Source organism: Corvus cornix, chromosome 27 (genome assembly GCF_000738735.6).
Source record: "Corvus cornix cornix isolate S_Up_H32 chromosome 27, ASM73873v5, whole genome shotgun sequence".
NCBI lineage: Eukaryota > Metazoa > Chordata > Aves > Passeriformes > Corvidae > Corvus > Corvus cornix.
The window spans coordinates 417697-429122 of record NC_046355.1 but is presented as its reverse complement, the minus strand read 5'-3'; the positions used below and the strand labels follow the sequence as shown (position 1 = coordinate 429122).

The following is an 11426-nucleotide window of genomic DNA, read 5'->3' as shown; positions in this document are numbered from 1 at the left end:
GCCCAGGGTGGGCAAACACCCATTGGGGAGAGGCTGGGGGTGCCCTTAGGGGCTTTCTGGGGCAGGGAAGATGCCCAGGGGTCTTATGACATTTCTCAGCCACATCGGGGCTGCCCCTTTGTCCATCCACTCTGCCTTCCTCACTGCTGAACGCCTCCTCCCACCGTGACAGCTCTGCGAGGGCCCTGGGCACATCCCTGGGCAGCTCTGGGGCAGCTTCCCTGTGTGACAGCAGCAGCAGAAGGGTGGTTGGGGACCCCCGGTGCCACCAGCCCAAGGATGAGCCCACAAACCAGCTCTGGGCGTGGTGCCGGTGCCCTCAGCGGGCGCTGCCAGCACAGGCGGCTTCCGGAGCTTTCTAGGAATCGGCTCTTGCCCAAGCAGTGCTGCGGGGCGTGGAGGAAGCAGCCGTCCCACGGTGCCTCCTGGCCCTCAGCGGGCTCAGACCGTGGGGTGGGGACACTGCGGGGGCTGCATTTCATCTGTCTGAGCTGACACCAGCAGCCACAGCCCAGCCCCAAAGTCCTATTCCCTCATCAACCGTGTGTCTGTCCCCATGTCCCCACGCCCTGGCCACTCCGCCCGCATCCCTCCCACCCAGGCAGGAGACAGCGGAACAGAGAAAGAGTGCAAAAATAGAGTTTATTTCCATTTTTATCACATAGAAAAAAGCGAGCGGGTGTTTCTCGGGGCTCACCCAGCTGCAGCAATGAATACAGTACAAAACCACCCCCGCTTGGAGCTCCCACACAGCCACGGGACCGGGGCTGCGTCAGGCTCAGGAGGATGGGACTGTGCCCAAGTGGCTCTTTCCGGCCAGGGATGGACACAAATAAGTTAAACTGCAATAAGTACTCTGAGTTTAGCAGGGAAGGGGGACAGAGCAGAGATACAGCACCCCAAAGTGCTGGGGCTCCCTGGAAAAGCCTCATCTTGGTGAGGCTGCTGCATCCCTATGGTTCCATCTTCCCTCCCCTCCTTCCCTAATGGCTAATAAATATTAATTACTAGAAATAACACCCATCAGATGTGTCCCTGCAGGCTGCAGCCTGGACAGGGAGATGCTGCTCTGGAGCACCCTCATCCTGGGATGAAGGTGGTTTCCCTTGGGATGCTGCAGCAGCCCCAACAGCGCAAGCCGTGGGGAAACTGAGGCATGGGCAGTGCCAGCAGCAGCTGCAGGGGCTCAGCCCAGCTCCAGAACCTCATAGCAGAGATACGCTTGTGTTTAAATATTAAACAAGGGTGATGCTGCACAGGTACCTGTGCACGGATCCACCGCGGGATCCCCTGGCGCCTGCCCGGGGTCGTGGGCGGGGGAGCATCTCCAGACAGATAAATATTAAATAGCCTTAAATATTAAATAAGCAGAAAATGGGGTACTCCCGGGATGTCCCTCAGGTGCAACATCCACAAACAGGGGTCAGAGGTTGGCGAGGTGCCGCAGCGCCCGGTACGCCGTCTCCAGGAACCGCTGGAAGTTGGCCAGGATGAAGAAGCCACCGACTTGGTGGCGGAAGCGGGAGGAGAAGGTGGGGAGGGGGTCCTGGTTCTCCGTGGGGTACGTCACCGTGGCCAGGCCCAGGTCCTCCATCTGCAGCCAGGCAGAGGCAGTGGCATCAGCCCCAGGCCTGGAGACACCCCCCTGCCCCTGTGTGCCCTTCCTGGGCATGCAGCCCCCACCATGCCCTCCCCTCCTTTGGGATGCAGCACCTGCTTTACCCACCTGTCCCCACGAAGTCCCCCTTTGCCCCCTCACCTGCTGCTGGATGTTGGAGGACAGGTTGGCCATGTCCAGCTGCAGGGTCTCCACCAACGCAGCGTGCCCAGGCAGCAGGTCCCGGATGGTGGCCAGAGAGCCGTGGTAGATGCGGAGCCCGGCACGGATCTGGCTGAAGCAGGTCTCCTGTGGTGGGCATGGTGTGGTCAGCGGGGCTGGGCATGGCCAGGCCACCAAGACACAGGGGGCTCTGGGGTGCCCCAAGCCATGACAGAACTGACCAGCTCGTGGCAGGAGTGGGCCGCCTGCACTCACCGCCTGGAAGGTGCGCTTGTGACACTGCTCCAGCAGCGCCTGTGCGACGTCCAGGTCCTGCCGCACCAGCAGCAGCTCCTCCTCCTTGCACAGCTGGAAGGTGTCACACTGCAGACAAAGGGGACAGGGTCAGGACACCAGAGGACGCCAACGCCCCCAGCACCCTGCAACATCCCATCCCTGTGCTCTGGGACCCTCTGCAGCCCAGCCAGGAGGAGGGAGGGGATGGAGTGGACCTGGTGCAATGGGGATGGAGATGTGGCTGCCCTGGCGAGTGCGTGCCCAGGAAGGTCACCACGTGTTCCCAGTGGGTGCCCCAACACCCCAGGGCTGAGCCTTGGGCAGTGCAGGGGACACTGCTGGCTCCTGGCCCTGCGGTGCCGATAAGGCCAGGGAGGAGAAGGTCGCCTTATCTGTGACCTCGCAGTGGCTGCCATTCCCCTTCTGCAGCGTGTGGGACTCACCACCACGCGCTGCAGCGCAGCCACATCCCCGTGGATCTTGCGGGTGAACTCGAGGTTCCTCTGCAGGAAGAGCTGGAAGTCCTGGTCCCCCGAGAGCTCGGTCAGCGGTGCCCCATGCAGCGCCTGCCACGGCGCCCACAGCAGCACACCCAGCAGCAGCGCCAGCCCACCTGTGGGGACAGCGGCTCAGCACCCACCAGACACCCCAGGGAACCCCGACCCCTCATCCAGGATGGGCTCAGCAACCGAACCACCCTGGGGATGGTGGCAGCAGTGTGGCGTGGGGAAGGGGTAGAGACCCTGAAAAGGGAGAGGGACCAGTGTTCTCTGTGTCCCACCGGTGCCGGGGGCAGCAGAAGGGGGCTCTGGGTGTGGGTGCAGCAGGTGCTACAGGGTAGGGTGGGTTTATGGGCGCTCTGGGTGTGGTGGGTGCAGTGGGGACAAGTGGGTGCTACTGCTAGAGTGGGTGGGCTGGGTGCAGTGGGGGCAGTGGGTGCTGTGGTTGCTGTGGGGGCAGCAGGTCCTATGGGCAAAGTGGGGCTTAGGGGTGGTTTGGGTGCAGTGGGAGATGGGGGTGCTGCAGTGGGTGCTGGGTACTCACGGGTGAGGAAACACATGGTGGATGCCCGGCTCGGTGCCTCTTCCTCTGTGCAGTGCAGCCCTGCCCTGCCCAGCCCGGCCCGGCTCCGCTCGCTCCTGCCCGGCTCTGCTCATCAATCGGGGCATTTATAGTCCGCGGGCCTCGGGGATTCTCACTGATGAGGCAACAGCGCGATTGCTTCACTTGCGTTAATCACAGCATGCAAATCTCGGGAAGCGGGTGCTCGGCCGCGGCCACACCGTGGGGCTTTCCCGGGGCCGGTGGGCAGCAGTGCCCCTCGGTGTGGCCGCAGTCGCCCGGTGGAGCCCAGGCACTGAGGCGGGTGTCAGGGCAGGTGGGGCCTTGGTGACTCATTAACCTGCTCGCAGGGCTCCCACTGCGCTGGCCTGGTGGGCCAGTGCCCAGCACAGCGGGGTGACGCGCAGGGTCATGCACAGGGTCACTCGCAGGTGACCGGGCAAGGGGATGGTGGCTTCTCACTGCTGCTGTCACTCTGGGGTTGTCCCCATCCCCAGCCCACGCGGGCAGCACCCCCTGTCAGCTGCCTTCGACCCTCACCTCGGCATCTGGGCGCGTCCTGGCGGTGTGACCTTCATGGTGGTAGCACCAGCTGGAGGGGGCCAAGGTGTGACCCCTGCCAGGGCTGTGGCTCTCTGGGGCAGCACCACGGGGCCAGATCCTGCCTTGCTGGGCACTGTGGGGCCGGGTTGTGCCCAGTGTCCTCAAGCACTGGCCAAATCAGGCTGACCCCACCTGCCAGGGGCCAGCTCCCCCTCTGCCCCTTCAGGGAAGAGGCTTCCAGGGCAGCCTTTGGCAAGGGGTAGCTGCTCCCGGCCCCGTTGTGCTGACGAGGGAATTTTGGCTCGTGACGTTTCCCGCAAGTCCTTCCAGGATCTGTTGGGCCAGTGCCAGCTGGCCAGCTCCTGCCTGGCACGGGCTGGCTGGGGCACGGGAGGCACCCACTCCCTCCCCTCACAGCCCTGGGCAGGGTGACCCCAGGGCAGCACTGGGGTGGGGAGGCTCATTCTGCAACCCTGACCCCTGGCTGGGTCTCATCGCTGCCCTCCTGGAGGCTGTGTGGACAGGAATGGGCACAGGAATGGGGAGAGGAATGGGGACAGGGAACCCTGTCTCTGCAGGTTGCAGATGTTGGTGGGCACCGTGATGGGCCACACACCCAGTGGGGTCCATTTGTGGGGTACAGTTTGTGGGGTACAGTTTGTGGGGTACAGCCACAGCACCAGTCCCAGAAGCTGGAAGTCCTGGAAGTTCCTGCCTCCAGCTGGGAAATAAACCCCCATCAGCTGCAGCCAATCCACAAGTACCAAGCAGAGCCTTCCTGGCACAGCCAGGTGTTAACTCTGAAACCTACTGATGACCTCCCTTCAAACCTGGCAGCACTGAGCGTTCTGCCCTCCGGATGCATGAAAGGACCTTGGCAGTAGAGATTCATAGGATTTTTGGGAGGAACAGCCCTCCCAGCTCTCCCTGTGCCCTCCCTGGAGCCAGGGAGAGCCGGTGGCCATTGAGGGGCTCAGCCTGGTGCACCCACAGGATCACCCCAGAGCAGATCTGCCCTCTCAGCAGGATGGTGCTTTCAGGAATTGTGATGGGGGTGTGGGGGGGTTGAATCAGTGCCCAAAGCCCCTGTCAGCTTTCCAAGGAAGGAAGTGGTTTCAGACCTGAAACTGTGGGTGTTGGGGAGTGGGGGAGGGAGCTGGCCCAGCAAAGACCCCTCCCCCATGTGGCTGGAGCTCCTTGGTCCAGGGAGTGTCCCGGGCACCCCCCCCCCCCCCCCGCTCTTTTCGGCCACGTGGTCACCCTTCCTCTTCCCGTGGCCCAATTTGGGCACCCTCAGCCTCTTCCTGACCTCTGCCAACACACCAGCACTCCTGGGGTGTCCTTGTGTCCCCAGTGCCAGCCCTAGCCCACCTGGCTGGGCTCTTGCCTTCTCTGGTCTCCCCTAGAGACCCTTAGAGAGGCAATGGGCTGGGACAGCCCCACAGTTGACCTGCAGCCCTGGCTGCCTTCCTGGCATGGGTGTGCTGGGACATTCCCAGATTTTCTCAGAGAACTCATCCCAGATGCTGCTGGGACCCACCTGGAGTGGCTTCATGTCCCCTGTCCCCATCACCCCCAGGGCTGGTGTTGTGGGGCACAAAGGGGGCCCAGCCTGGCCCTGTGCCTTTCCCAGTGGAATCCTCTTGGGATACCATCCTGGAGCTGCTGGGGCCTCTCCCAGCACCACTGGGACAAAGCTCCAGTTCCCCAAGCTCAGGGGGGGAGCAGAGACCCCAAACCAGCCCCATGCCCCCTCCCCATCCCAACAAACCCACAGCTGGAGGCACCCAGGCTGGTGTTTTTCCATCTTTTATTTTAAAAGTCATAATTGAAGTTTAACAAAGTTTGACCCCGTTGTTGTGGGAGCCGGGGGGGCACCAGTGGAGACCCCACTCCTGCTCCCTCCAGCCCCACTCCCCTCGCAGCCCCTCTGGCATCGGCTCCGATGTCACCACAGGGATCCTTTTAAGGATGTTTATTGGGGAGGGGGGGTCCCACCACAGGTGCAGGTGGTCAGGGGGTGTGGGCCCAGGGAACCCCCTGTGTCCCCTCCCACAGTACAGACATGCAGGGATTTATAAAAGAGGGGTCTGGGGGGGACGGAGGGCCCTGCTCAGCCACCATCTGTCCAAGGGACAAATAAAAAAGTACAGCCAGGGCCCAGGGTCACGGAAAACCGTCGTCATCGTCCTCTGCCATCTCCTTGGCAAACTCTAGGTCCTGCTGCTCACGCTCCCGGCGCTCCTGGAAAGCAAAGGCCGAGGTTGGTGGCAGGTGGGGACAGGAGCCACATCCTTCCCACAGCCATGGTGGCTGCAGAGAACCCCGGTGAGATCTCACCTCTGCAGATTCCAAGTCCTTGTTGTAAGATTTGGGTGGGAACCTCATGGCCTGGAGAAAAAGAAGAGGAGGAGGATGAGCTTGGAGCTGAGCCAGCCCTGAGCCGTGTCCTGCTGCTCCCCTCAGCGACACGCTGTGCTCACCTTCACGGACATGTTGTGGATATCGAGGCAGAAGGAGATGCGCTGGTGGAAGGCCAGCTGGGGCTCCCGTGTGGAGTAGATGTCGATCATCTCCTTGGACTGGACGTAGCCCTTCTCGTGGTTGATACTGGCCTCGATCACGCCGTCGCGGATGGCCTGTGAGCCCGGGCACGGGGCAGGGCATGGGGTGTCCCCGAGGGCTCGGGACACGGCGCACAGAGCGGGGATGCGGCGCCCTGAGTGTCCCCAGTTCTCCCTGGAGGAGCCTCAACCCAAACCCAGGGGCATTGCAGGGAGGGGTGGGGGGATGGGGCAGGGTGGGGGGCTGTGGGCACCCCAGGACCCCAAAAGGATGGGGCTCGCTGTGCTGGTACCTTGGCAACGATGAACTCGGCGTCCTCAGGGCTGTCCAGCTGCAGCTTCTGGGCGATGTCGGCCAGGGAGATGCGGGAGTAGGAGAGGCTGATCATGCGGACACCTGTGGGGAGAAGGGAATGGGACGCAGCCCCCCCAGGCCTGCCCAGCCTGCGGAGGGTCCTCAAACACTCTCCTACCTGTCTTGATGACGTTGTGCCTCAGCCGAATGATCAGGGTGTAAGTGCCATCAGCCTGGAACTTGTCCCCAAACTGGTCAAGGACTTGGTTGAACTTGGCCAGGTTCCCCGTCCTGACAGCTGGAGGGAAGAAGGTGGGAATGGGGGAAGGAGAAAGGCTGGGGAAAGTGAGTCAGGGCTGGCTGACTTCCTCCTTCTCAAGTGGCATCTGCATCCAAGTCCCATCAAGGGGAGAGAAGAGAACTCCCATTGGGTCCCTTCCCACTCAGGATATTCCATGATTCTCTGACACTGCGGGAAGGACAGAGACAGGCAGGGGTGGGCAGCCATACCCTGGGTCAGCAGGAAGTAGGGCATGAGCGAGCGCTTGAGCGAGGGCTGCCGGAACTGGAGCCTGTCCGGGATCTCCCCGAGGAGCAGCTCCACCACAATGAGCAGCTTGTGCACCTGGGGCAGAGTGAGACCCTGAGTGAGTCCCCACAGGGCCTGAAACCACCCCCAAGAGGTCTAGCACCCATCCCCATGGGGCACACGACCCCAGGAGAACCATAATTTGTTCCTGTCCCTGTGGGGCCTGGAAAGTCCCAGATTTGTCCCTGGGAAGTTCCAAACCTAGGAGGTCCCACATCTGTCATCCCTGCAGGGCCCAACACCCTGGGAGGTCCCAAATCTGTCCCCGTGGGGCCTGACCCTGGGAGATCCCACACCTGTCCCTGCAGAGCCCAACCCTGGGGGGTCCCAGATCTCATCCTGGAAGGCGCTGAGCCTGGGAGGTGCCAGGACTGTCCTCGTGGAGCCCAACCCTGGGGAGCCCTGGATCTGACCCTGGGAAATCCCAAATCCCAGAGGACCCGAGTCCATGGAGGCTGACATCCAAGGAAGCCCCAAACCTGTCCCCAGGATGTCCCAAAGCCGGGAGGTCCCGAACCAAACTCCATGGGGCTTGACATCCCACAAGGTCCTACATCCAAGCCCTGTGAGATCCCAACCCCGAGGGGTCTCAGACCCAGTGCAGGGGGGTCCTGCCCCCTCCCCACTCACCGTCTGCTTGAAGCCGACGGCCGTGTGCTGCGGGGCCTTGCGCAGGGCGTTGGTCATGGTGCGCCGCGCCTCCGAGTATTCCAGCTGGATGGCCTTGATCCGCCCTGCGCCCACACGGGGCGGGTGGGGAAAGCCACCCAGTGAATCCAACCCGACCTACACGGATGGGGCTCCAAATCCTGCCTGGAAGCCCCACCTCCAGCTGCTCAAAGAGGTTCTCTGAGGAACCGGAGCCCTTCGGTGTGGGGTGCCAGGAGCCAGGGCAGGCACCGAGCCCCTCTCACCTGTGTAGTACAGGTACCGAGCCCACTCGTTGTTGTTGGCCTGCTCGGGGAACACGGACTTGGAGACGAGCTTCTCAGCCTGGTCGTAGAGGTTATAGTGGAGGTAATTCCTCAGGAGCAGGTTCAGGAGCGTGGCCTGGCCGTCGGCGTCGTGGCGCAGCGTGGCCGTGCGGAGCCGGGCGTGCAGGAAGCTGCAGGGTGGGACAAGGAATCAGCGAAGAGGGAGGAAAACAGGGGGATCACGTTGAGAGACAGCCCCCCACAGGCCCCATCCCACCTCCGGACCACGTCGAGTTTGTTCAGGAATTCGTAGATCCGGGAGTGGTAATAGTAACACTTGGCCACCACCAGGTCCAGGGCCCGGCGGTTCTGGGAGCTGATCTTCTGCATCAGGTCATCAGACACCTTCTGAGCCTGCAGGAGGGGAAGGGAGGTCAGAGCAGGGGGATTGATCCTGGGAGGGGCAGAGACCACCCAGGCTGTGGGGCTGAACCTGGGGCAGTGCCCAAACACTGAGGGGACAGCGTGGGGCAGGGCCAGGGGGTCCCCACCGAGCAGGAGCGCTGTGGGGGCAGCTTGGGGGTCTCACCTCGGGGTACCTCTTGCTGTTCATCAGGTAGATGACGAGCAGCAGCTGCAGGTAGGTCTCCACCTCTGGCAGGAGAGGGGCTGAGGCTGCTTTCCCCGTCCGTGGGCGGAACTGCAGCTCAGCTTCTGTGTCCATGGACTGAGGGGAGAGAGAAATGTTGGATCTCTGTCCCTGTGCAGAGACAGCTCTGCTCCAGGTGTGACAGGAGCATGGCCAGGGCTGCAGGGACCTGTCCCTGCTCACACATGTGTCTGAGCAGAGGGGCTGCTCATCCCCAGTGTCCCCAAATCCCCCTGCCCTGTTCCCTCCTTGGAGAGGGAAACAATCATTGAATCCCAGGTGGGTTTGGGTTGGAAGAGATCTTAAAGTTCACCCAGTCCCACCTCTGCCATAGGCAGGGACACCCTCCACTAGACAAGGCAGCTCCAAGCCCTGCCCATTCTGGCCTTGAACACTTCTAGGAATGGGGCAGCCACAACTTCCCTGGGAAATCCATTCCACTGCTTCACTGCCCTCACAGGGAAGAACTTCTTCCCAACAGCTCATCTAATCCTGCTCTGTCAGTGGCAAGCCACTCCCCCTTGTCCTGTCACTCCAAGCCCTTGTAAATAGTCCCTCTCCATCTCTTCTGTTGCTTCTTCAGATACTGGGAGGCCACAGTGACATGACCCCTACACCTTCTCTTCTCCAGGCTGAACAATCCCAATTCCTTCAGCCTTTCCCCACAGCAGAACTGCTCCATCCCTGTGATCATCTTGGTGCTTCCTCTGGATTCCCTCCTGCCCCTCCACATCCTTCCTGTGCTGGGGGGTGTCACCAGAGCAGGGCAGAGGTGACAGAGCAGGTGTCCCTTCCCCACCCCTGTCCCTACCTCCTCCAGGAATCCAAGCAGGAAGTCCCTGACAGTGCAGTTGGAGGTGAAGAAGCCGTGGATGGCCTTGTGCAGCACGTTGGGGTTGAGGCGGCGGGAGGTGGAGGGCAGAGCCCGCAGCGCCCGCAGGACGTAGCGTGGCTCCTTCCCCGACACCGCCTTCTCCAGCTGCTTCACGTGCTCCTTGATGTCTGCGGGGGCACATAGACACCCCTCACCCCAAATCCTCTGCCAGGGGCACCCAGGAACAAAGGCAGGGCTGCCCCCTCACCCTGTCCTGCTGTTCTGGGGTCCCTCTGCCCATGGCCTTGGTGTCCCCAGTGACCTGACCTGTCCTCAGGGCTGTCCCTGCCTGGAGCAGGAGGCTGCTGAGACCCTTCCAGAGTATTGTCCCTCCTCCCCAAGGGCTCCAGCCTCCATCTGCACCCCCATGGGGTCCCACCACAGTAGGGCTGCAGCTCCCCTGCCGCTCACAGCCTGTCCCCCCAAAACACACCCTCTCCCTCACAGAGCTGCCCCAATTCCTTTCCACAGTAATCCCCTCCGAAACATAAGTCCATCTCCCATTCTTCAGTGACTGCCCCCAAAACCAACCTCCCCCCTTCATTTCCCTCACAGACTGCCCCAAATACCCTTCTCCACAGTGTTTTCCCCCCCCAAAAAACACACCTTCCATCTCCCTTTCCCTCTCTGTGCCCCCCAAACCCCTTATCCCATAGTGACACGCCCCCAAACACAGCTCCCCTCTCCCCTTCCTACACGGTGCCCCCCAACTCCCCTTCCCAAAAGTGCTCCCCCGTTCCTCTTTCCCTCAGAGCCCCCTCCAACTGCCCACTCCCACACTGATCCGCCCATTCCCCTTCTCCAACACCTTTCCAGCCGCTCTCCCACCCCCCTCAGGTACCTCCACCCTGACCCCTCCCCAGTCCCCCCAAGGCTCCCTATAACCCCCCTCAATCCCCTTCCTCCAACATCCCCCCTCTCAGGGGTTCCCCCGACCTGTCCCAAATCCCTTCAACCCTCAAGACCCCTCAGTTCCCCCCCCCATCTCCACAAACACCCTCATTACAACAACACCCCCCCCTCACCCTCCAACGTGATCGCGTCCAGCTCCCGCTGCGGCTGTCGCTCTCCGGCCGCCTCGGGGGCCACCGGCGCCGCCTCCTCGTGCATCTCGACGTCGGGGGGAGCGGGCGGGGGTCCCTCCGGGGGTGCCTTGGCCTTGTCGCCGCGGCGGCGGGACGCGCCGTCCTGCTTCATGGCGTGACACTGCACAACGGGCCGCCAGGCACGACCAGCCGAGCGCCGACCGACACACGATCGTCTCCTTCCGCCTTTCGCTCGGCCGTTTCCGCCGTCGCTCGGGTTGTTCCGCCGCGCTTTCGTATATTTCAGGCACCGCTCGGAGAGTTCCGCCTCTCTCGCTCGTGGAGTTCCGCGACGCTCTCGGGTATTTCCGTCTTCGCTCGTAGATTTTCGCCACGTTCTCGGGAGTTTTGGCCGAGACCTCTCGGAGGGTTCCGGCATCGCTCGTGTTCTTTCGGCTCTCTGTCTCGGGGATCTCCGTAGAGTTTTCGGGTGTTTCCGCCCGGTGCTGAGCAGTTCCCGCCTTTTGGGGGCGCGGGCGAGGGGCACTGCTTCGCTGAGGCGGAGCGCGAAGGTCCGTGAGGGGCCGGGCTGGGGACAGGTCGGGCATGCCGGGAGGAGTCCCGTGCGGGGCCACACTGGGACCAGAGATCCCGTAAAGGGTTCCGTGAGGGGCCGGTCTGTGGTGGGGGACCCCGCGAAGGGTTCTGTGAGGGGCCATGCTGGGACCAGGGATCCAGAGAAGGGTCCCATGAGGGTCTGCACTGGGGCCAAGTCGGGGATCCCGTGAAGGGTCCCGTGAGGGGCCTCACTGGGACCAGAGATCCTGTAAAGGGTTCCGTGAGGGGCCATCCTGG

At 62.5% G+C, this 11426-nt stretch overlaps 2 protein-coding genes across 2 annotated transcripts; both read right to left on the bottom strand.

Annotated features, from left to right (window-relative positions):
• Window positions 1-678: 678 nt before the first annotated feature.
• Window positions 679-3116, bottom strand: CSF3 (colony stimulating factor 3). The gene is made up of 5 exons (XM_039565567.1): window positions 3101-3116; window positions 2500-2684; window positions 2036-2143; window positions 1760-1906; window positions 679-1594 (listed from the first exon to the last, which is right to left on the bottom strand). The coding sequence occupies exons 1-5, from the start codon at window positions 3114-3116 to the stop codon at window positions 1424-1426; spliced, it is 627 nt and encodes a 208-aa protein (XP_039421501.1). The 3' UTR covers window positions 679-1423.
• Window positions 3117-5454: 2338 nt separating this feature from the next.
• Window positions 5455-10795, bottom strand: PSMD3 (proteasome 26S subunit, non-ATPase 3). Its single transcript, XM_010412744.4, has 12 exons — window positions 10572-10795; window positions 9484-9674; window positions 8613-8750; window positions 8301-8437; window positions 8024-8214; window positions 7740-7843; window positions 7031-7145; window positions 6699-6818; window positions 6519-6622; window positions 6145-6300; window positions 6002-6052; window positions 5455-5905 (listed from the first exon to the last, which is right to left on the bottom strand). Exons 1-12 carry the CDS (start codon window positions 10741-10743, stop codon window positions 5828-5830), a joined length of 1557 nt encoding a protein of 518 aa, XP_010411046.1. The 5' UTR covers window positions 10744-10795; the 3' UTR covers window positions 5455-5827.
• Between the last annotated feature and the right edge of the window lie 631 nt (window positions 10796-11426).

Bases quoted from the DNA above. Each gene is read 5' to 3' on its own strand.
- PSMD3 (XM_010412744.4), bottom strand. From the start codon at position 10,743: ATGAAGCAGGACGGCGCGTCCCGCCGCCGCGGCGACAAGGCCAAGGCA. The intron at 9,675-10,571 runs GTGAGGGGGGGG...GTGCCCCCGCAG, and splicing joins GGACGCGATCACGTTGGAGG to ACATCAAGGAGCACGTGAAG. The intron at 5,906-6,001 runs GTGAGATCTCAC...TTTGCTTTCCAG, and splicing joins AGGACTTGGAATCTGCAGAG to GAGCGCCGGGAGCGTGAGCA.
- CSF3 (XM_039565567.1), bottom strand. The intron at 1,907-2,035 runs GTGAGTGCAGGC...TGCCCACCACAG, and splicing joins ACAAGCGCACCTTCCAGGCG to GAGACCTGCTTCAGCCAGAT. The intron at 1,595-1,759 runs GTGAGGGGGCAA...GCCTGGCTGCAG, and splicing joins CCTCCAACATCCAGCAGCAG to ATGGAGGACCTGGGCCTGGC.